At 38.5% G+C, this 15,949-nt stretch overlaps 1 protein-coding gene across 1 annotated transcript in view; it reads left to right on the top strand.

Annotated features, from left to right (window-relative positions):
- Positions 1–9,012: 9,012 nt before the first annotated feature.
- Positions 9,013–15,949, top strand: part of LOC126100129 (histone-lysine N-methyltransferase PR-Set7) — a 41,558-nt gene continuing 34,621 nt past the window's right edge. The window contains exons 1-2 of the mRNA XM_049910663.1: positions 9,013–9,375; positions 9,539–9,835. Of these exons, the coding sequence (XP_049766620.1) occupies positions 9,366–9,375; positions 9,539–9,835 (307 nt within the window). The 5' untranslated portion in view covers positions 9,013–9,365. The remainder of the gene's footprint in view (positions 9,376–9,538; positions 9,836–15,949) is intronic.

Raw genomic sequence — 15,949 nt, forward strand, 5'->3', positions numbered from 1 at the left:
GATAAAGAACTTCTGCAATGCTGCAGTAAATAGAAAAGTATCAGATTCTTTCGGAAGCAACTCAGTGGCGTATACAAAAAACAGAATGTATCAGTGGAAATGCTTCTGGTTACGATTAGAAAAACAGATGTGCAAACCTATGAGTTAATGGAAAGTGAGATGGCAGACGAAGTTTTCCTGCAAGAGGTTGAACCCATGGCGTTAAATGTTCTTTTGAAGGGACATTCACTCAACATATTGAAGAGAGTACGGATGAAAAACCAAAGTATTTGAGGAAGTACATATAGCGACGTGAGTGCAGGAGTAACTAAATGTTTTTCCACAGAGGTAAAATACAAAAATGTGGGGATGTGGGCCAATTTATAAGCAGTGTTGGCAGCCACACCGCTGTGGGTGTGGAAGGACAGTGCACCAGGATTGTAGGAACAATGAGCAGAGAGGACAAGGATGTGACACAGGCTCGTTAAACACCAAGAGGGACTCAGAAACCGTTGGATGGTGTTCCCATTAAAATTCGATACTGCAAAGACCTCTGCAGAGGCAGAGTGTCACTTAGATGGCATAACAAGTGAGGAGGGAGAACATAAATTTTTATTGCACATGGGGGCTCACTTGTCAGTAATGAGTCTTGGCCCCTTGGATAGGAGGAAGTTGAATGGTCTACATTATATGTTACCCTCTGTACAGAAAATGATGTGGCGTCAGTATGTTCTATGTAGCTCAGTTTTTGCATTGGAGCACCACATTTTCAAGAAAATTTGGCATTTTACCCCATATAGGTGAGTGCTGTTGCACATTCTCTTTGGGTGGACTTCATAAGTAAACATCACACAAAAATCGATCTTTCTCAGCACACTGTTGAAATGTATGACATATAGTTCTGGTTGTGAGAATGCACTACGAATGATACACTATCAATAGGCTATCCTGTCAATAGGGGAGAACTGTGTAAATTGTGTACACAATCATTAAGGATCATTTTGTAAGATAAAGTGAAAAAACGCACAGGGAAACTATTCTGAGTGAGCGTGGGTACTGACATATCAAGTAATGTATTGTGTGTGGTAGATGCAAGGTATTAAAAAAATCTATTATTAATCAACTTATATTAGAAAAACACCTACAAGTACTATTGTTTTGGTACTAACTACTGGACAGCTTGGTACAAACAGAGACGCAGTATAAATTACCTGTTTGGTGTTAGTCAGAGTGTATGTCTATAAACTGATCCAGTTAAGAGCTTAATGCAAAGGGCGTGAATTGTGCCTGTGAGGCTTGTACCATACAATTGTTTGGTCAATTCTGGTAGCACCGAGAAAGCAGAGATGTTCATATAGATTGTTAGCTATAGATTGTTAGCTTATGGCAAAGTGGACATAAAACTGCTATGAAATTCAGTTATTTGTAGAAAGTTTTGGACACTCTCAAGAAGTGATGATATAATCTGTAAATGAAAGTTATGGAGACTTTACATTCGCCTGTCGACTTTTCTTTTTAAGTACTGTAATTGATCTCCCTTATTCTTTTTTATGGGAGTTATGTGGGATGAAATTTTTTGTGCATTTATGGCCTTGCTATTAAAGCTTACAGTCTTCTAAATTTGTTGTGAATTTTTGCACAATACACATATCGGTAGCCATTATTGTGAAAAAGTGTCATACTTTACATGAGGTGTGACATTTCTGCAACCACAGAAGCACTTAAATGCTGCCTTATGTGACCCCAAATAATTCAATTTTTTTATGTAAGTGACAGTGTATATGGCACCCTTGTAGACACGTCTTCTGGCTTGTATTACAATGATGAATTGTTATGTGTTTCATATCTGTACATGTCTGAGTGGAGCAGCTGTGGCAGATTAACACAGTGACATGAGACCATGTTCAAGAGAATTGGGTTGCAGTGCGTGCAAGTTGACAGTGTTTCATGCTCAACTTCTAGTGCATCTCTGTTTGTACCAAGCTGTCCAGTAGTTAGTACCAAAGCAACTTGTAGGCATTTTTCTAATATAAGTTGATTAATAATGATTTTTTTTAAGTATTTGTCACTGTGCAGCACATCATAATCAGTGATGGGTGGTGAGATTTTTTTCTTTTTCCAGTTACTGACTCTAGTGGGATTTCAGTGCATTTGTTAGTCAACATGTATTTGTTTCGGGTGGAGATTATTATTTAGATTCTCAGTTAGACATTTTTAAGATTATCTAGAATTTTTTTACATGGTACTGTAAAGCATTGTAATCATGCCAAAATGGATCAAGCAGCTGACAATAATGTTCAACCAGTGGTGGTTGAGACTGAACCAATTGTTGCAACTCAGCTGAATATAGACCTAATGGCGGAAATATTTCACAGATTGGCAGTGGTGGATGGTACTTTGCAGCAGTACTAAACCAGGTGGCAGATATGTGCACCAAGCAAAATCTAGTGGATATATCTGCCAAGAAGAATCTATCCGATATGTCCACTAGACAAGATTTAGCCTGTCTTTCCAAACAAGATTTGACAATGCAGCTTGCAGAGTCACACACAACTTTACCAATGAAACTTCTGAATTACGGAAGTCACACATAGGTGGGTTTACCTGATAATATCTGCAGCTAAATGAAGAGGTAGGTGAAATCAAACAGGTGCAGGAGTCACTGCCAGACACAGTTGGCCAGCTGTCTGAAAGAGTGACAAATCTTTATATTTAGTGAGACAAGAGAATTAGTGAGTAGTTAATGCCATTAAAGACTGAATTCGATGTTGACACTACAATGGAAGTGCTACTTAGAGCGCTCAATTAGTTAATGACACTGACAAAAAAGTGCAAGTCACTATTATCCGAATTTGAACTGAAAAATTTGGCCAGGCAAAGTTATTGGAGAGGAATTGCATAATATGAAGGAACAAACTGGTAGTGACTTTTCTAAATGGTGTAATGTCATTAAGTACCAGATGGCATCAGTAAACAGGGAACTGAGTGACGTCAGGGGATGGCAACGCACAATGGTCGATCAGAAATGCACAAATCAGATTGAATATCTGTGACAGTTCCGATATCCAGTCGAGCTCATCCTGACAAATCCGATTTAGCTGAGAATGTTCCATCTCATGTGCATGGTGCACTGGGTTTAATTTCTACTTATAAAACAATTCTCTCAGAGTTCCAAGTATATGTATCGAAAAAGTAAGGAATTCATTTCACAGTGTCCATTAGGGGATTTCGCAGGGTACTCTGGCAATCAAGGAATGATAGACGAAAAAGCAAGTTCATTAGTGGTTGTATTCATGGCGACAAAGCTTTGTGGGCCACAGAAGCAATCGTATCTTGCCATATATATATATGCTGACTCTGAATGGGCCTCCCCCAGAAAATAATGGTCACCTGGCGTCCAAGAGCTATTAAGAAAGGAAATTTTTAGTCTGCAGCCCTTTCATGTTGGAAGCAGTAGCCTATGCCGGTATTTTTAAATATATATCAAATATATTATATTGGGACGATCCTGTGTCCCATCATTACATTTAGCAAATCCTGAAGGCCAAGCTGCTAACAGAAATCTGTTAAAATTTGGTACACGCATCTGTGACTAACCTGGGCGAGTTCATATCAATACCATATTCAATTGACTTGATACAAGAAGATATAAAGACAACTATAGGACAGATCATGTATTCACTCAGGGTACCCAGAACAAGCAACAGTAGAGGCTATAATCAGTTAAATATCAACAATGCTTCAATGCAAAATGGTTCCCACAACCCCCAGAAGTGAAATGGCTGTGGAAACAATAACAACAGTAACAATAGGCAGAAACAAAACTTCATGAGTAAAGGTTTATCATGGTTACATATCGTCTCATGGCAATCAGCTGCAAAGTAACCAACTGCAACAGCAACATAATAATGACTGGCACAATCATTGTCAAGATCAACTTCAACCCAACCCAACAATGGCTGGAGAAACTGACCTCCAATTGTTGAAGAAATAGTCCATAAGGGTAATCTTTTTACTGAACATCGTCCAGAAAACTAGTCACGACCAAATCTAGCCCCAAAATCTTGGTCATGGGATGGGGATAGCTGGTATGTTAGAAATATTAACATGCTTCAGAACAATGTTACAAAATATACCTGGGAAGGGCTTTGCTCAGATACAAATCCCTACCATACTGATAACTCAAGAATGCTGTAATCTGCAATATCTGAATATCTGCAATAGTGAAAGCCTTATCTGTCAACATTGTTCTGAATGCTGAGTCAAATGTCAGAGTTGTCTTGGATAACTTTTATTAGAGAATTTGTGAAGTAATAGGTGTACCAAAATTTACAGTCAGTAAATGTCAAATCATTGGAGCTGTGGGCACTCACTCAAAGAATGTTAAGATACAGACATGCCTGCAAATAATTCTGGGAAATTTTGTGGCAATGTGCACTTTCGTAGTCCTAAGTGGATTACTTATGGACTGTATTATGGGACTTGACTTTCTAAGAGAAAAGGGCACTGGCTCTGACTTCTCTAGGTAAGTGTTAATTCAACATTTGTACTGCAGTTTCATCAGAGAAACAAAGGCATTATTCATTAAAACAACTGAATATAAAGGAGAGAAGTACTCCTTCATAAATGATGAGAGAGGAAAAGTAATAAAAATCGCATATATAAACCATACCATTGTACTATCATGCCAGTAATTTATGGAGAAGTATCAGACTTAATAAAGAAACTAAAAGTCCAACACTCATCTGGCTTAGTGACGTTACATCACACCTTTCAGAGGAATGTAGGGAAAGCATACTAAAATCCTCAACACATGTGCTCAGTGCTGCAATAGAGGGGAATAGTACATTTCCAGATTCACTAAAAACAAGTAAGGTAAAGCCAGTATTTACAAAAGGAAAGAGAGACGAATTTTTTAATGTATTCCTTTATCTAGCAACTTTATATATATATATATATACGATCAGACATGCACACATATTTGCATTATCAGTTTAACACAATAATGATGACACACACTACTTGATTATCAAAGTACGTTGGTTGTAAATACAATAGCACCATACATAATTATCCATTTTGCATCTACTGTACAGTCTGCCTGCAAACATTTTATTTCTACGATATCATATATAAGAAAACATCTTGAATTTACTAAATGTGTATCTAAGCATATTTTATTCCATTATACTATATGCTTATTTCTAATTTTTTGTATTTACTACGTATTTCTTGACTGAATAGGACTTCCTGTAAGCAATAGTTTTATTGTATTCTTAAATTTCTCTTTCAAACTAATGACAGTTGCACATTTTTGTTGCCATACAAGCAGTATGTCTTTCTTGTTCAGTTGTGTTGTGTTGTGGAATTCTGATCTTTATACTGTTAATGGTAGCATGGTTATATATGTTTTCATTTTTATTGAACCTGTTTTTATGTTCCCATGTAAATAGTAATAGTAGTATTTTATACACAAACATAGAGTAAAAAGTTAAAATTTTTAGCTTTTTGAATGGTGACCTACAGCTATCTGGCTTTTTACATTAGCTGTTACTCTGATGGTCACTTTTTGCGGTTTAATTCTTTTGTATCATTTGAATGACCCATATTTCTATTCCATGGCTCATGATAGCATTTAAATACGAGAAATTCGCAATTTCCACAGCATCATCTGTTACTAGTGGTTTGATGTTTCTGGGAACACATATAGCTGAACTTAATGTGCTTGTTAGAGTAGCAATGTTGTCCTTCCACAGTAGAAATTTATCTATGGTGGTCCCTAAGAACTACATTCATATCCAGTAGTTGTAACTGTTGTGATTCCTCTATCCTCCTTCTGATGGTGTTTCTCCATAGTATTCCTGTAGCTTTCTCTTTATTTAGAATTAGCCTAAGTTCCCACTTACTGAGCTATAAACTGTGCATCAATTTGCTTTTTGTTGTGGTATTATGTAAATGTGTGCCAATAGTTATTGGTATCATCTGCAAAGAGAATTATTTCTCTTTTAGTGTTAATAGATAATTCATTTATATATATCAGGAACAACAGGGTTCCTAATTATGCTGCCTTGTCGTACACCATGACTTATTTGTTTAAATTCTGATAAATATTTTTGTTGTTCGAACTGTGTTTCTACTGCTTGTTTCCTGATTTGCAGATACGATTTAATGATACTAAGAGCTGTTCCTCTAATCCCTTAGTGATCAAGTTTCCTTCATTAAATATCATGGTCAAGTAGGTCGACAACTTTCGATAAGTCACAAGGAAACAACAAATCAGTAATTCTGATATCCAACATAACTAAAATTTAAAAACTGTAATCATCACAATGTGATTTCAAAGAACGAAAATCAGTAATAACAGCATCAACAGATTTAGTTGAACATATTCTGAACGAGACTTATGGGATCTTCATTAACGTGTCTAAAGTATCTGACTGTGTAAATCATTCTAGGTTAACGAAGAACCTCAATGAATATAGGATTTGAGGAAATGCTACGACGTAGTCAAATCGTAGTTTATGGTAACGAACAATGCATACAAATTAGACATGCTATTGGGGAAATAAAATTAATTACATATATGAATTACAAACTATCATACGTGGAGTGCCACAATATTTCATGCTCTGGCCAATAGTCAGTGCGTAAATGATTTCGCAGAATGTATAAACCAGAATCTTCCCAGATAGCACAGCAAGCCAGTTTCAAACTTGTTTCCAGGTGTAAAGTTCAAGTATATAAGCTTGATCAAAGCTGGAATATTCAGGCCTGTTAGTTGGATTCAAGCTTGAAACAAACATCAAAGTTGGCAGAGTTCAAGCTATATTTCAAGCTTGACTTATCAAGTTTGGCTCCAGCTGTATCTACACACGTGGAATACAGCCTGGTATTTACAGCTTGTTTTGTGCTATATAATCTGAATTTATTGAACCGAATTAATTAAATAAATATCAGAATGGAAATGGTGTGAAAAAATTATCAAGACATGTATGTTTAAATTTTTTTATTTTCACAGTGTTTAAAATTGTTTTATTTTAAAATTTAATTATTCTGAAGCCCCTCCGGCCCCAGCACACAGACCAGAGCAGGATCAAATATCGCTGACTTCTGCTGGTATATTGATCCTGTAAAAGGTAAAAGAAAATGTTAGCCATACCTACACAAAAAAATGTTAAAAGTTGAAATTGATCTCGTGCTCAGCTATTAGAGAGCTAGTTTAAAATGACTTCTTTTTGCTGAATAACTTGTAATATGTATTCTTAGCTGGTAATCCATTTCACTTTCATCCAGGCTCAATTTTTCTACATAAAAGAATATGATATTTGTTTACGTTACGTAATAATATTTAACATTTGTAATATTAACGTACCACTAGAGCAAAATGCACCAACGTACCTGTAATACACTATATTTCCTCTTCAGACCCGGTGTAGCAGTGAGGCAGGAGACACCACACACTTACCGAACTATTTTCCAGTATAAAACAAACTTCACAACAGTCAACAATCATTAACGCGCATCACAAAGGTAAAATGGCCATAAACGTAGCACAGTCAGTGCAAGGCTTATAAACCCTTGTGGCGCTTCCCGTGGACATCTATGGAAGCTGTGCTGCGCGCGCATCTGCTGTACAGCCTTCCAGAGAAATTACAGTTTATTTCAAGCTTGGGGAAATTATTTTAATTCAAGCTAAATTTTTACAGCTTGATGTAAACTGTGTAACAGGTTGATTTTTCAATCTTGAATTCTCAGCTGAACCTAAACTCAATATCCACCTTGAAATAAGCTGTGTAACAGGTTGATTTTTCAATCTTGAATTTTCAACTGAACCTAAACTCAATATCCACCTTGAAATAAGCTTGAGTGCTAGCTGGGTTACAATGTGTGCTGATGTCACTGCAATTACATGTGCATCTGAGACAAAGGAAGAGCCTGAAAAGAAAGCATTCCTAAATTTTGAAACTTCAGATAAATATCTAACAGAAAACATCTTGTTTATAGATCAATTTGAAACAATGTATGTAGATCTACAAACCAAACAGAGTGGAATGTATAACGTAAATATTAAATTAAATAGCGAAGCAATTAAAAACACGAGAAGTACAAATTTTTAGGAACTATTAGAGATAGGCTTTGACTTAAATGTATTCTTTGAAACGATAAACGCACAGATTTTCTTTATTCTGGAAACAGCAAAGTTGTGGATGATGTTCGTCTCAGGACAATGAGGCACGGACTTGTGTTCCCACATCTGTCCTACTCAATTCATATATGGGGGAGTCCTCAAGACACTTACTGAAAAGGAATAGGTGTTTAAAATTCACAAAATAGCAGTGAGGTGTATAGCAAAAATACCACTTAGACAAACTTATAGATGTCCTTTTGTACTCCACAATACTATGACAGTGTACGCACCACCTAAATAAAGACGTACATGCCCACATATCAAGAGAAAAGGGTTTTATTACTTAAGACAATGAAATGTCAAACTAGCAATGAGTGCTCCGATAAAGAAAGCAAAAAGTTTATTAACAAGCTAATAAAATCAAATAAAAAAGTTAAAGATTCGAATATATCAAAAAAATTTCTATAGTATCTTACAGAGAAATTTATGAACAATATGAGCGATCATTAATTATCAAATTAAATGTTAGCTGGTACGTCACAGCAGAAAATATGTAATAATCTCATAGGTGCCTTTAAAAATTGATCCTGTTTTCTTCGATGTACATTTTGTATATATAAAAATTGAACGATACCCTATACTGTCAACTGAAAATTCTCAGTTGGAGACCACTGGCAAAACGTAGATAAATGAAAATTACATCAAATCATGAAATGTATCTTATTGCCATAAAAATGGCTGTAAAAAGAATTATAGAAAATAAGCCCCTAATTCACATTACGCAAACCACGTGGTATTTTTCCGGCGAACTGTCAAATGAAAATAGAAATTACAAAAATATTTTTCATCTTTGCTTAGAATCCGCGTCCGAAGAATCATTGGAGCATGGCATCGAGTAGAAATAGTCTGTGGTGCGTGGAAGATCTTCGTTTATGTTACATCAATGATATACAATCGAACTCGTAGCCGACCAATAGGGTTGCTTGAATCAGCTTTGTGGCGATTGGGAGCTAGTTTTATACAATGTTTTGTTTCGTTTTGTTTGTTTGGGGTGGGAAACTATCTAGGTAACAAGCGTTGTGAATTTTAAACGCAATTGCGAAACATTTTGCCACAAGTTATATTAGTTAATGACGATTAACATCCAGATAGCCTTAAAAATACTGTATTTCATGCCCCGGTTTGAAAGTCGTGTATTGTCAACGGTTGGGTATATAATTTATGGTAAATGTAATAGCGATACTGTATGTAAGCAGTCATGGTTCGAGGTACGTATAAAATCGCCTAATTTTACGTACTTCTATTGAATGTAGTTTTTTTTGTGTGTGCTTGCACAGAATAATGGACGAAACCCCATCTTTGATATGGTTTCAGTTAGAGAAATTTAAGTTTACACACTGAAACTTTAACGTTTTGTTTCATTACCATTAGGACGCAGAAACGTGATAAGAAACAAAAATGTCACAAGTGATGGAAGTTCTGGAGAACCGAGGAAGAAAAGTACAAAACTTTCTCAAGAATTCAAGGGAAGGCTCTCCCATTCAGTGCCACGACTTCACGATGTGGAGATAACAAAGTATTTCCATCCCGACGAGCATGATGAGAATTTGCCTTTAACTTTAAAAACGTCGCAGACTGATTGTGAACTTTCAGGGCATGAGAGTAATACTTCAGGGCATGAGAGTAATACTGACTCAAATGCCCTTGTCAAAACTGAAGAAAAATATGGTAATTAGCATGATTCACTCCATATATTCATATGATGAGTATGTTTCAGGTAATGACCACAATTTACTAGAGAAAGCTTCACTGAAATCAGCTGTAATAGTAATTTTCTGTTTGTGAACATTGCTTGTTTTCATGGGTTTAACTGCAAGTCAGTATATTCAAATATGTCTGAAGATGTTCTCTGGTTAATTAAATCCCTATTCACTAGCTGTTGAGAACAGAAAAATTAGTATATAGGATTTTATTTAGATGTGGATAATTCACACTATTTTAACCCTGAAAGGATACAGTATGAAACTTGACACTCATGGATAGACATGTTCTGTATGTGGTTACCACAAGGAAGTTTAATACAGCTATGTGTTAATTGAATCGGTACAGTAATTTAATTGGTTTAGCGCTTAACCTCTGCTCTCACTTTGAAGTTGTGTGTTTTTATATATACAGAAAATATATCTTCTTTGTGCCTTTGGTGTATAGTGGTGTTATATTTTGAGCGTCTAGTTTTTGTTTTTAGACCCTTTGATGTTGAGCACAAAAAAAAAAGGTAGTGCCTTCCACTTTTATTAATCGTTTTAGTAACTTCCGTTTCCTTATTATCCCCGTTGATGTTTAGTAGATCCTGAATTTTTGAGTGAAGGTCTGCAGGAAACTTTGATCAGCCTACTCATGTGTTTATGCACCATCTGGAGCACAAGTTCATACTGAAAATATCTAGTAATTTTTCTGTCAATTTGCTTCGTGCCATGAATAGCAACATAGCATTTATTCCTGTCTGATCCAAAATATCGTAGTAAAAATCTGGGAGGCTACCTTCTGGTTTTATGCGCCAGTGTGTAGGAGTGTGCCATTTCGTCTAAAGTATGTACTACTCATTTTGTGCTGTTATAAAACCCAATTACTTGTGGTTTCTTGGTCTCTTGATTCACTAAGTTATAAGAACCCATGGTTGAAACCAAAATAGCTGATTGTGAATGATAAGAGTTAGCTTTTCGTAATAGCAACACTGTGATTGCATCAGTTCCGTGTTTCTGTTTGGCAAAAGAAACGAGGTATCTCTTTCTTGTTGTCTCTGAGGATTTCCACAACGGGTCGACAGAAGCGTCCGATCCCACGCGTCGCTTTGACCCGTGACGTAAGGGTGTTGGGAAATACGGAAGCGTTTGATCCCTCCTGTCTGCTTTGACCCATGACGTCACAAATATGGCAGAAACAACCATAAGTCACGATTACAATATGGCGCATATAAAGTTGGGGTCGACAGAAGCGTCCGATCCCACGCGTCGGCTTTGACCCGTGACGTAAGGGTTGTTGTCGTGTGTGACGTCATGACGGCGCGGAGTTTGGTTTGAGTGTGGCTGTCTCCAGTTCTGTTTTATCTTATTTTATTTACTTTTCTGATCTCTTCATTCTATCTCGTGAGATTTTTTTTTTTTTTTTAATTTAAAAACACTTATTACTTATTTTAATTATCTGTTTCCTCCAATTTCTGTTTTAGTTTATTATATTTATCTTTCTGATCTGTTCGTTCTATCCCGTGAGATTTTTTTTTTTAAAAGACAAAAAACACTAATCAGCTACTGAAGCATCTTTATCTTCTATGGGTTGCAGGGGTTACGACCCCTGGGGAGGTGGGCGGGTATTCATGCATGGCTGTCTTCACTTACACGTTGTAGCTACATAAGGCGTCTAAATTTGTTTATATTTAGTTTGCCCCCCACCCAAAACACCCCATTTCCGGCGCTTATCCCGTTAGTGTCATTAGGCTTCTTGTGGAAAGTGTGTGTGTTTGTTTTTGTTTCCGCCATATTTGTAACGTCATGGGTCAAAGCAGACGGGCGGGATCGGACGCTTCCGTATTTCCTAAAGTTGTTACGTACACATTATGAGGACAAGAATACATTGAAAAAAACACACACACGCACACACACACACTCTTTCCTCAAAAAGCCTAATGACACTAACGGGACAAGCTTTGGAAATGGGGTGTTTTTGGGTGGGGGCAAACTAAATATAAACAAATTTAGACACCCACCCCCATACAAAACCACACAAAAAGACGAAAAAAACCGACATCACAAAACTCCCCAAATACCACTAAACACAATATCATCTGGAATCGGACACTTCCCTTGACCGATATAGCTCAACAGCAGCTTCCGATCCCATAAATTAGGATCAAACACTTCCCTTGTCCTATATAGCTCAAAAACATCTCCCGATACCAATACCAACATACACAGCCACACATTGGGATCGAACACTTCCCTTGATCTGCGCACTGTTAATTTTATCCGTCATATCCATTCTTGAACAAAAACAACAACCGATTAATTTTAGTAAAATTATCACATGATGTACAACAACACTAAATTAACCTTCACACAAAATCGTTAACTCACTGAAACGAATTCCACTACAAACACAGCCGACACTCTAACAATTCTGGATAATGAGCAAAAGCAAACTGAGCCCATTACACCACACAAACGAAAACCCTGAACATACCACTAGAGAGCACAACAAACCACAACACGACGACATCTACAAACATGCCACACTCACAAGCCAAACTCCGCGCCGTCATGACGTCAGACACGACAACACCCGGGTCGACAGAAGCGTCCGATCCCACGCGTCGGCTCTGACCCGTGACATAAGGGTGTTGTTGTGTGTGACATGACTGCGCGGAGTTTGGTTTGTGAGTGTGGTGTGTTTGTAGATGTCGTGTTGTGGTTTTTTGTGCCCTCTTGGGGTGTGTTCAGAGCTTTCGTTTGTGTGGTGTAATGGGCTCAGTTAGGTCTTACTCATTATACAGAATTGTTCGAGTGTTGGCTGTGTTTGTAGTGGAATTCGTTTCAGTGAGTTAACGATTTAGTGTTTTTGTGTAAAGGTTAATTTAGTGTTGTTCGCTGAGGTCGTGTGGTAATTTTAGTAAATTAATTGGTTGTTGTTTTTGTTCCCGCGTCTGCGGGAAATGATGGGAAACACCGCTTTGGAACTGATAAAGTTTTTGCAGCTGTTTGGTTTAATTGCCGAGATCGTGAAGTGCTCTATTTGTGGCGAAGAAATGAAGCTGGCTAAAGTCCCAACGTCTCGGACCAGGGACAGCTGTCAAAAGGTTGACATTTGATGTTCCATACGGTGTGGTTCCTGGTTCGAGAAGTCTAGGTTGGGCATGCGTGAGATTGTACTGGTGACTTATTATTTTTGTTATAGATCCCCACACAGTTTTTGCGCACATGAGACTGGTGTGATTGAGAGGAGTGTGATTGATTGATTGATTTTTTTTTGCCGTGAAGTGTGTTCTGAGTTCATTAAGTACAGGGGTAAGTTGGCGGGGGGAGGGGGAGGCATGGGGTTGTTGTGGATGTGGAAGAGTCGCAGTTTGGGAAAAGGTAGTATGGGAGGGGTAAGTCTGTGGTTGGTGTACGGGTGTGGGCACTGCTGTTCCAGGGGGGGAGGGGGGGGGAGGATGTTCAGAATGTGTTTGTAGGGTTGTGGAAAGGAGGTCTAAGGCGGAGTTCGTGGGGTTAATTGAGAAGTACATAGAACCGGGGTCCGCAGTAGTTTCAGATGCATTTTCTTCATATAAGGGGTTGAGTGAGAGGGGGTTCAATTATTTAGTCGTTAACCATAGCTTAAAGTTCAAAAATTATGAGACAGGGGCTTGCACAAATACAATAGAGGAGATGTGAGGGGGCTATTAAGTCAGTTCTTGGGAGGGGGAAAAGGCGCTCTTTCAACCTTTAGTCTCATTTAGATGAGTACTGTTGGTGGAAGAGTGTCCCTGAGGCCTATTGTGGGGTTTGGGTTTTTTTAAGGGCTGTTAGTGAAATGTATAGGCCAAAAGTGGTTAGTTTGGGTGGGTGGGTGGCTGCGGCTCAGGGTGGGGTGGATGGTTTATTTCGTGTTCGACTGTTTGTGGGGGGGGGGGGGGGTGTTGATTTGTGTTTTAGTTGTGGAGGATCTATGTTGTTGAGTTGTAGTGTGTGATTGAGACTTTTTTATGTTGCGTTTGGTTTTTGTTTGTGGGTTTTTTTTATTTTGGGGGGAGGTTGGGTTGGTTGGGGGGAGGGGGAGGTGTGGGTGGGTCGGGTCTTTCTTTTGGTTGAGTATTTTGTCGTTGGCTGGTTTTTGCGTGTGCGTGCGTGCGTGCGTGCGATTGTGGTGGCCAACCTAGTTTGTGGCGCTGGAACTTTTTTATGGTAAGTTTTTATTTTTTTGCTTTTAGTGTATGTGTTGTGTGTTAGGGTCAAGGGAAGTGTTTTATTGTAATGTGTGGCTGTGAATGTTGGTATTGGTATCATGTTTTTGAGCTATATAGGTCAAGGGAAGTGTGTGATCCTAATTTATGGGATCGGGAGCTGCTGCTGAGCTATATAGATCAAGGGAAGTGTCCGATTCCAGATGATAGTGTGTTTAGTGGAATTTGGGGAGTTTTGTGGTGTCGTTTTTTTTTTCGTCGTTTGGTGTGGTTTTGTATGGGGGTGGGTGTCTAAAATTTGTCTATATTTAGTTTGTCCACACCCAAAAACACCCAATTTCCCATGCTTGTCCCATTAGTGTCATTAGGCTTTTTGTGGAACATGTGTGTGTTTGTTTTTTTTATGTATTTTCGTCTTTATAATCTGTACTTAACGACTTTATATGCGCCATGTTGGAATCATGGTTTATGGTCGTTTCCACCACATGTGATGTCATGGGTCAAAGCAAACTGGAGGGATCGCACACTACCGTATTTCCGCAGTCTGAAAGGGCAGAGCCCTCTGAAGTCTAGTAACCGCTGATCAGCTTTGCAGTAGGAATGGGATGTATAGCTTGCGTTACTATTTTGTAACACCTGCAACCCATAGTACGACGACTTCCCTCCTATCTTAAAGATACCAACCATTTCCTAGATGGTTTGAAATCTGTGCCTATCCCACTCCCACCACACACCTTGCTTTCCAGGCCATCACATCCAATCCTGATATTGATGTTCCCTCCGAAACACAACTTCGGGGCACACCACATGTCATCCAGTATTATCCTGGTCTTGAATGTATCAATCAGCTACTTTGACAAGGCCATGACTTCCTAAAATCATGTCCTGAAATGAGATCTATTCTGTCTGAGATTTTGCCCACCACGCCTAGAGTAGCTTTTCATCACCCTCCCAGTCTCCGCAGTATCCTTGTCAGACCCTATGCTCCTTCTGCACTCATCTCCCCACCCCTGTGACCATCCCCGCAGCAAGACTAGCCCTATGAACCCTCCTACCACCATCTATACCAGCCCTGTAACTGGCAAAACATATACTCTCAAAGGGACAGCCACCAGTGAAAAGATACATGTCATATACCAGCTTTTATACAAACACTGTTCGGCCTTTTACATAGGCATGACTACCACCCAGTTATTAGTGAGGATGAATGGCCATAGGCAGAGATTGTAAGCAGGCAACACGCAGTGTCCTGTTGCAGAGCATGCTGTACGACATGACCTCAGTGCGTGTTTCACCACACGCACCATCTGGGTACTGCCCCGGACACCAGTTTCTCAGAACTCCACAGGTGGGGACTAGTACTGTAAAATGTCCTTGGTTCTCACCATCAACCTGGTCTTAATTTACATTAATTCCTTCCATCTCAGCATTTATTCACAGTAACCACTCCTTTCTTCACTCCATTTTACTTTTCTACATCTTAAATTTTCCAATATGTCTATTTTTTGCTGTCCCCCCTCCCAGCTCTGTTACATACAATTCACTTATTTTTTTACTCTTATTAACTCATGCACTATGTTTTTGTAGTAATTTTTGTCTTGCATCTTACCCTGTCTTCTGCCTTTAAGCTCTCAGTTTTTCAAATTTCGTCTGGTGCAGTCCCCCACAATCAGTTGTTCCTTCTTATCCCGTCCAGTAAATCTCCCCTGACCCGGCCTTCAAATCTTGAGTCACTCATGGTGTGTTTGTATATTCTGAGTCCGTCTTTCGAAAATGTGTCATTGATGGACAGGTGGTGCACCTGAGACTTACAAAGTTTCAATAAGAGCACATATTTCCTCCTTATCAGTTGCTGTAACATATCTAGCTTCTTTGTAGCTCAGCTTTTGTCTCTCAATTTCTTGGTA

The sequence above is a fragment of the Schistocerca cancellata genome, chromosome 9, assembly GCF_023864275.1.
Source record: "Schistocerca cancellata isolate TAMUIC-IGC-003103 chromosome 9, iqSchCanc2.1, whole genome shotgun sequence".
Classification (NCBI taxonomy): Eukaryota; Metazoa; Arthropoda; class Insecta; order Orthoptera; family Acrididae; genus Schistocerca; species Schistocerca cancellata.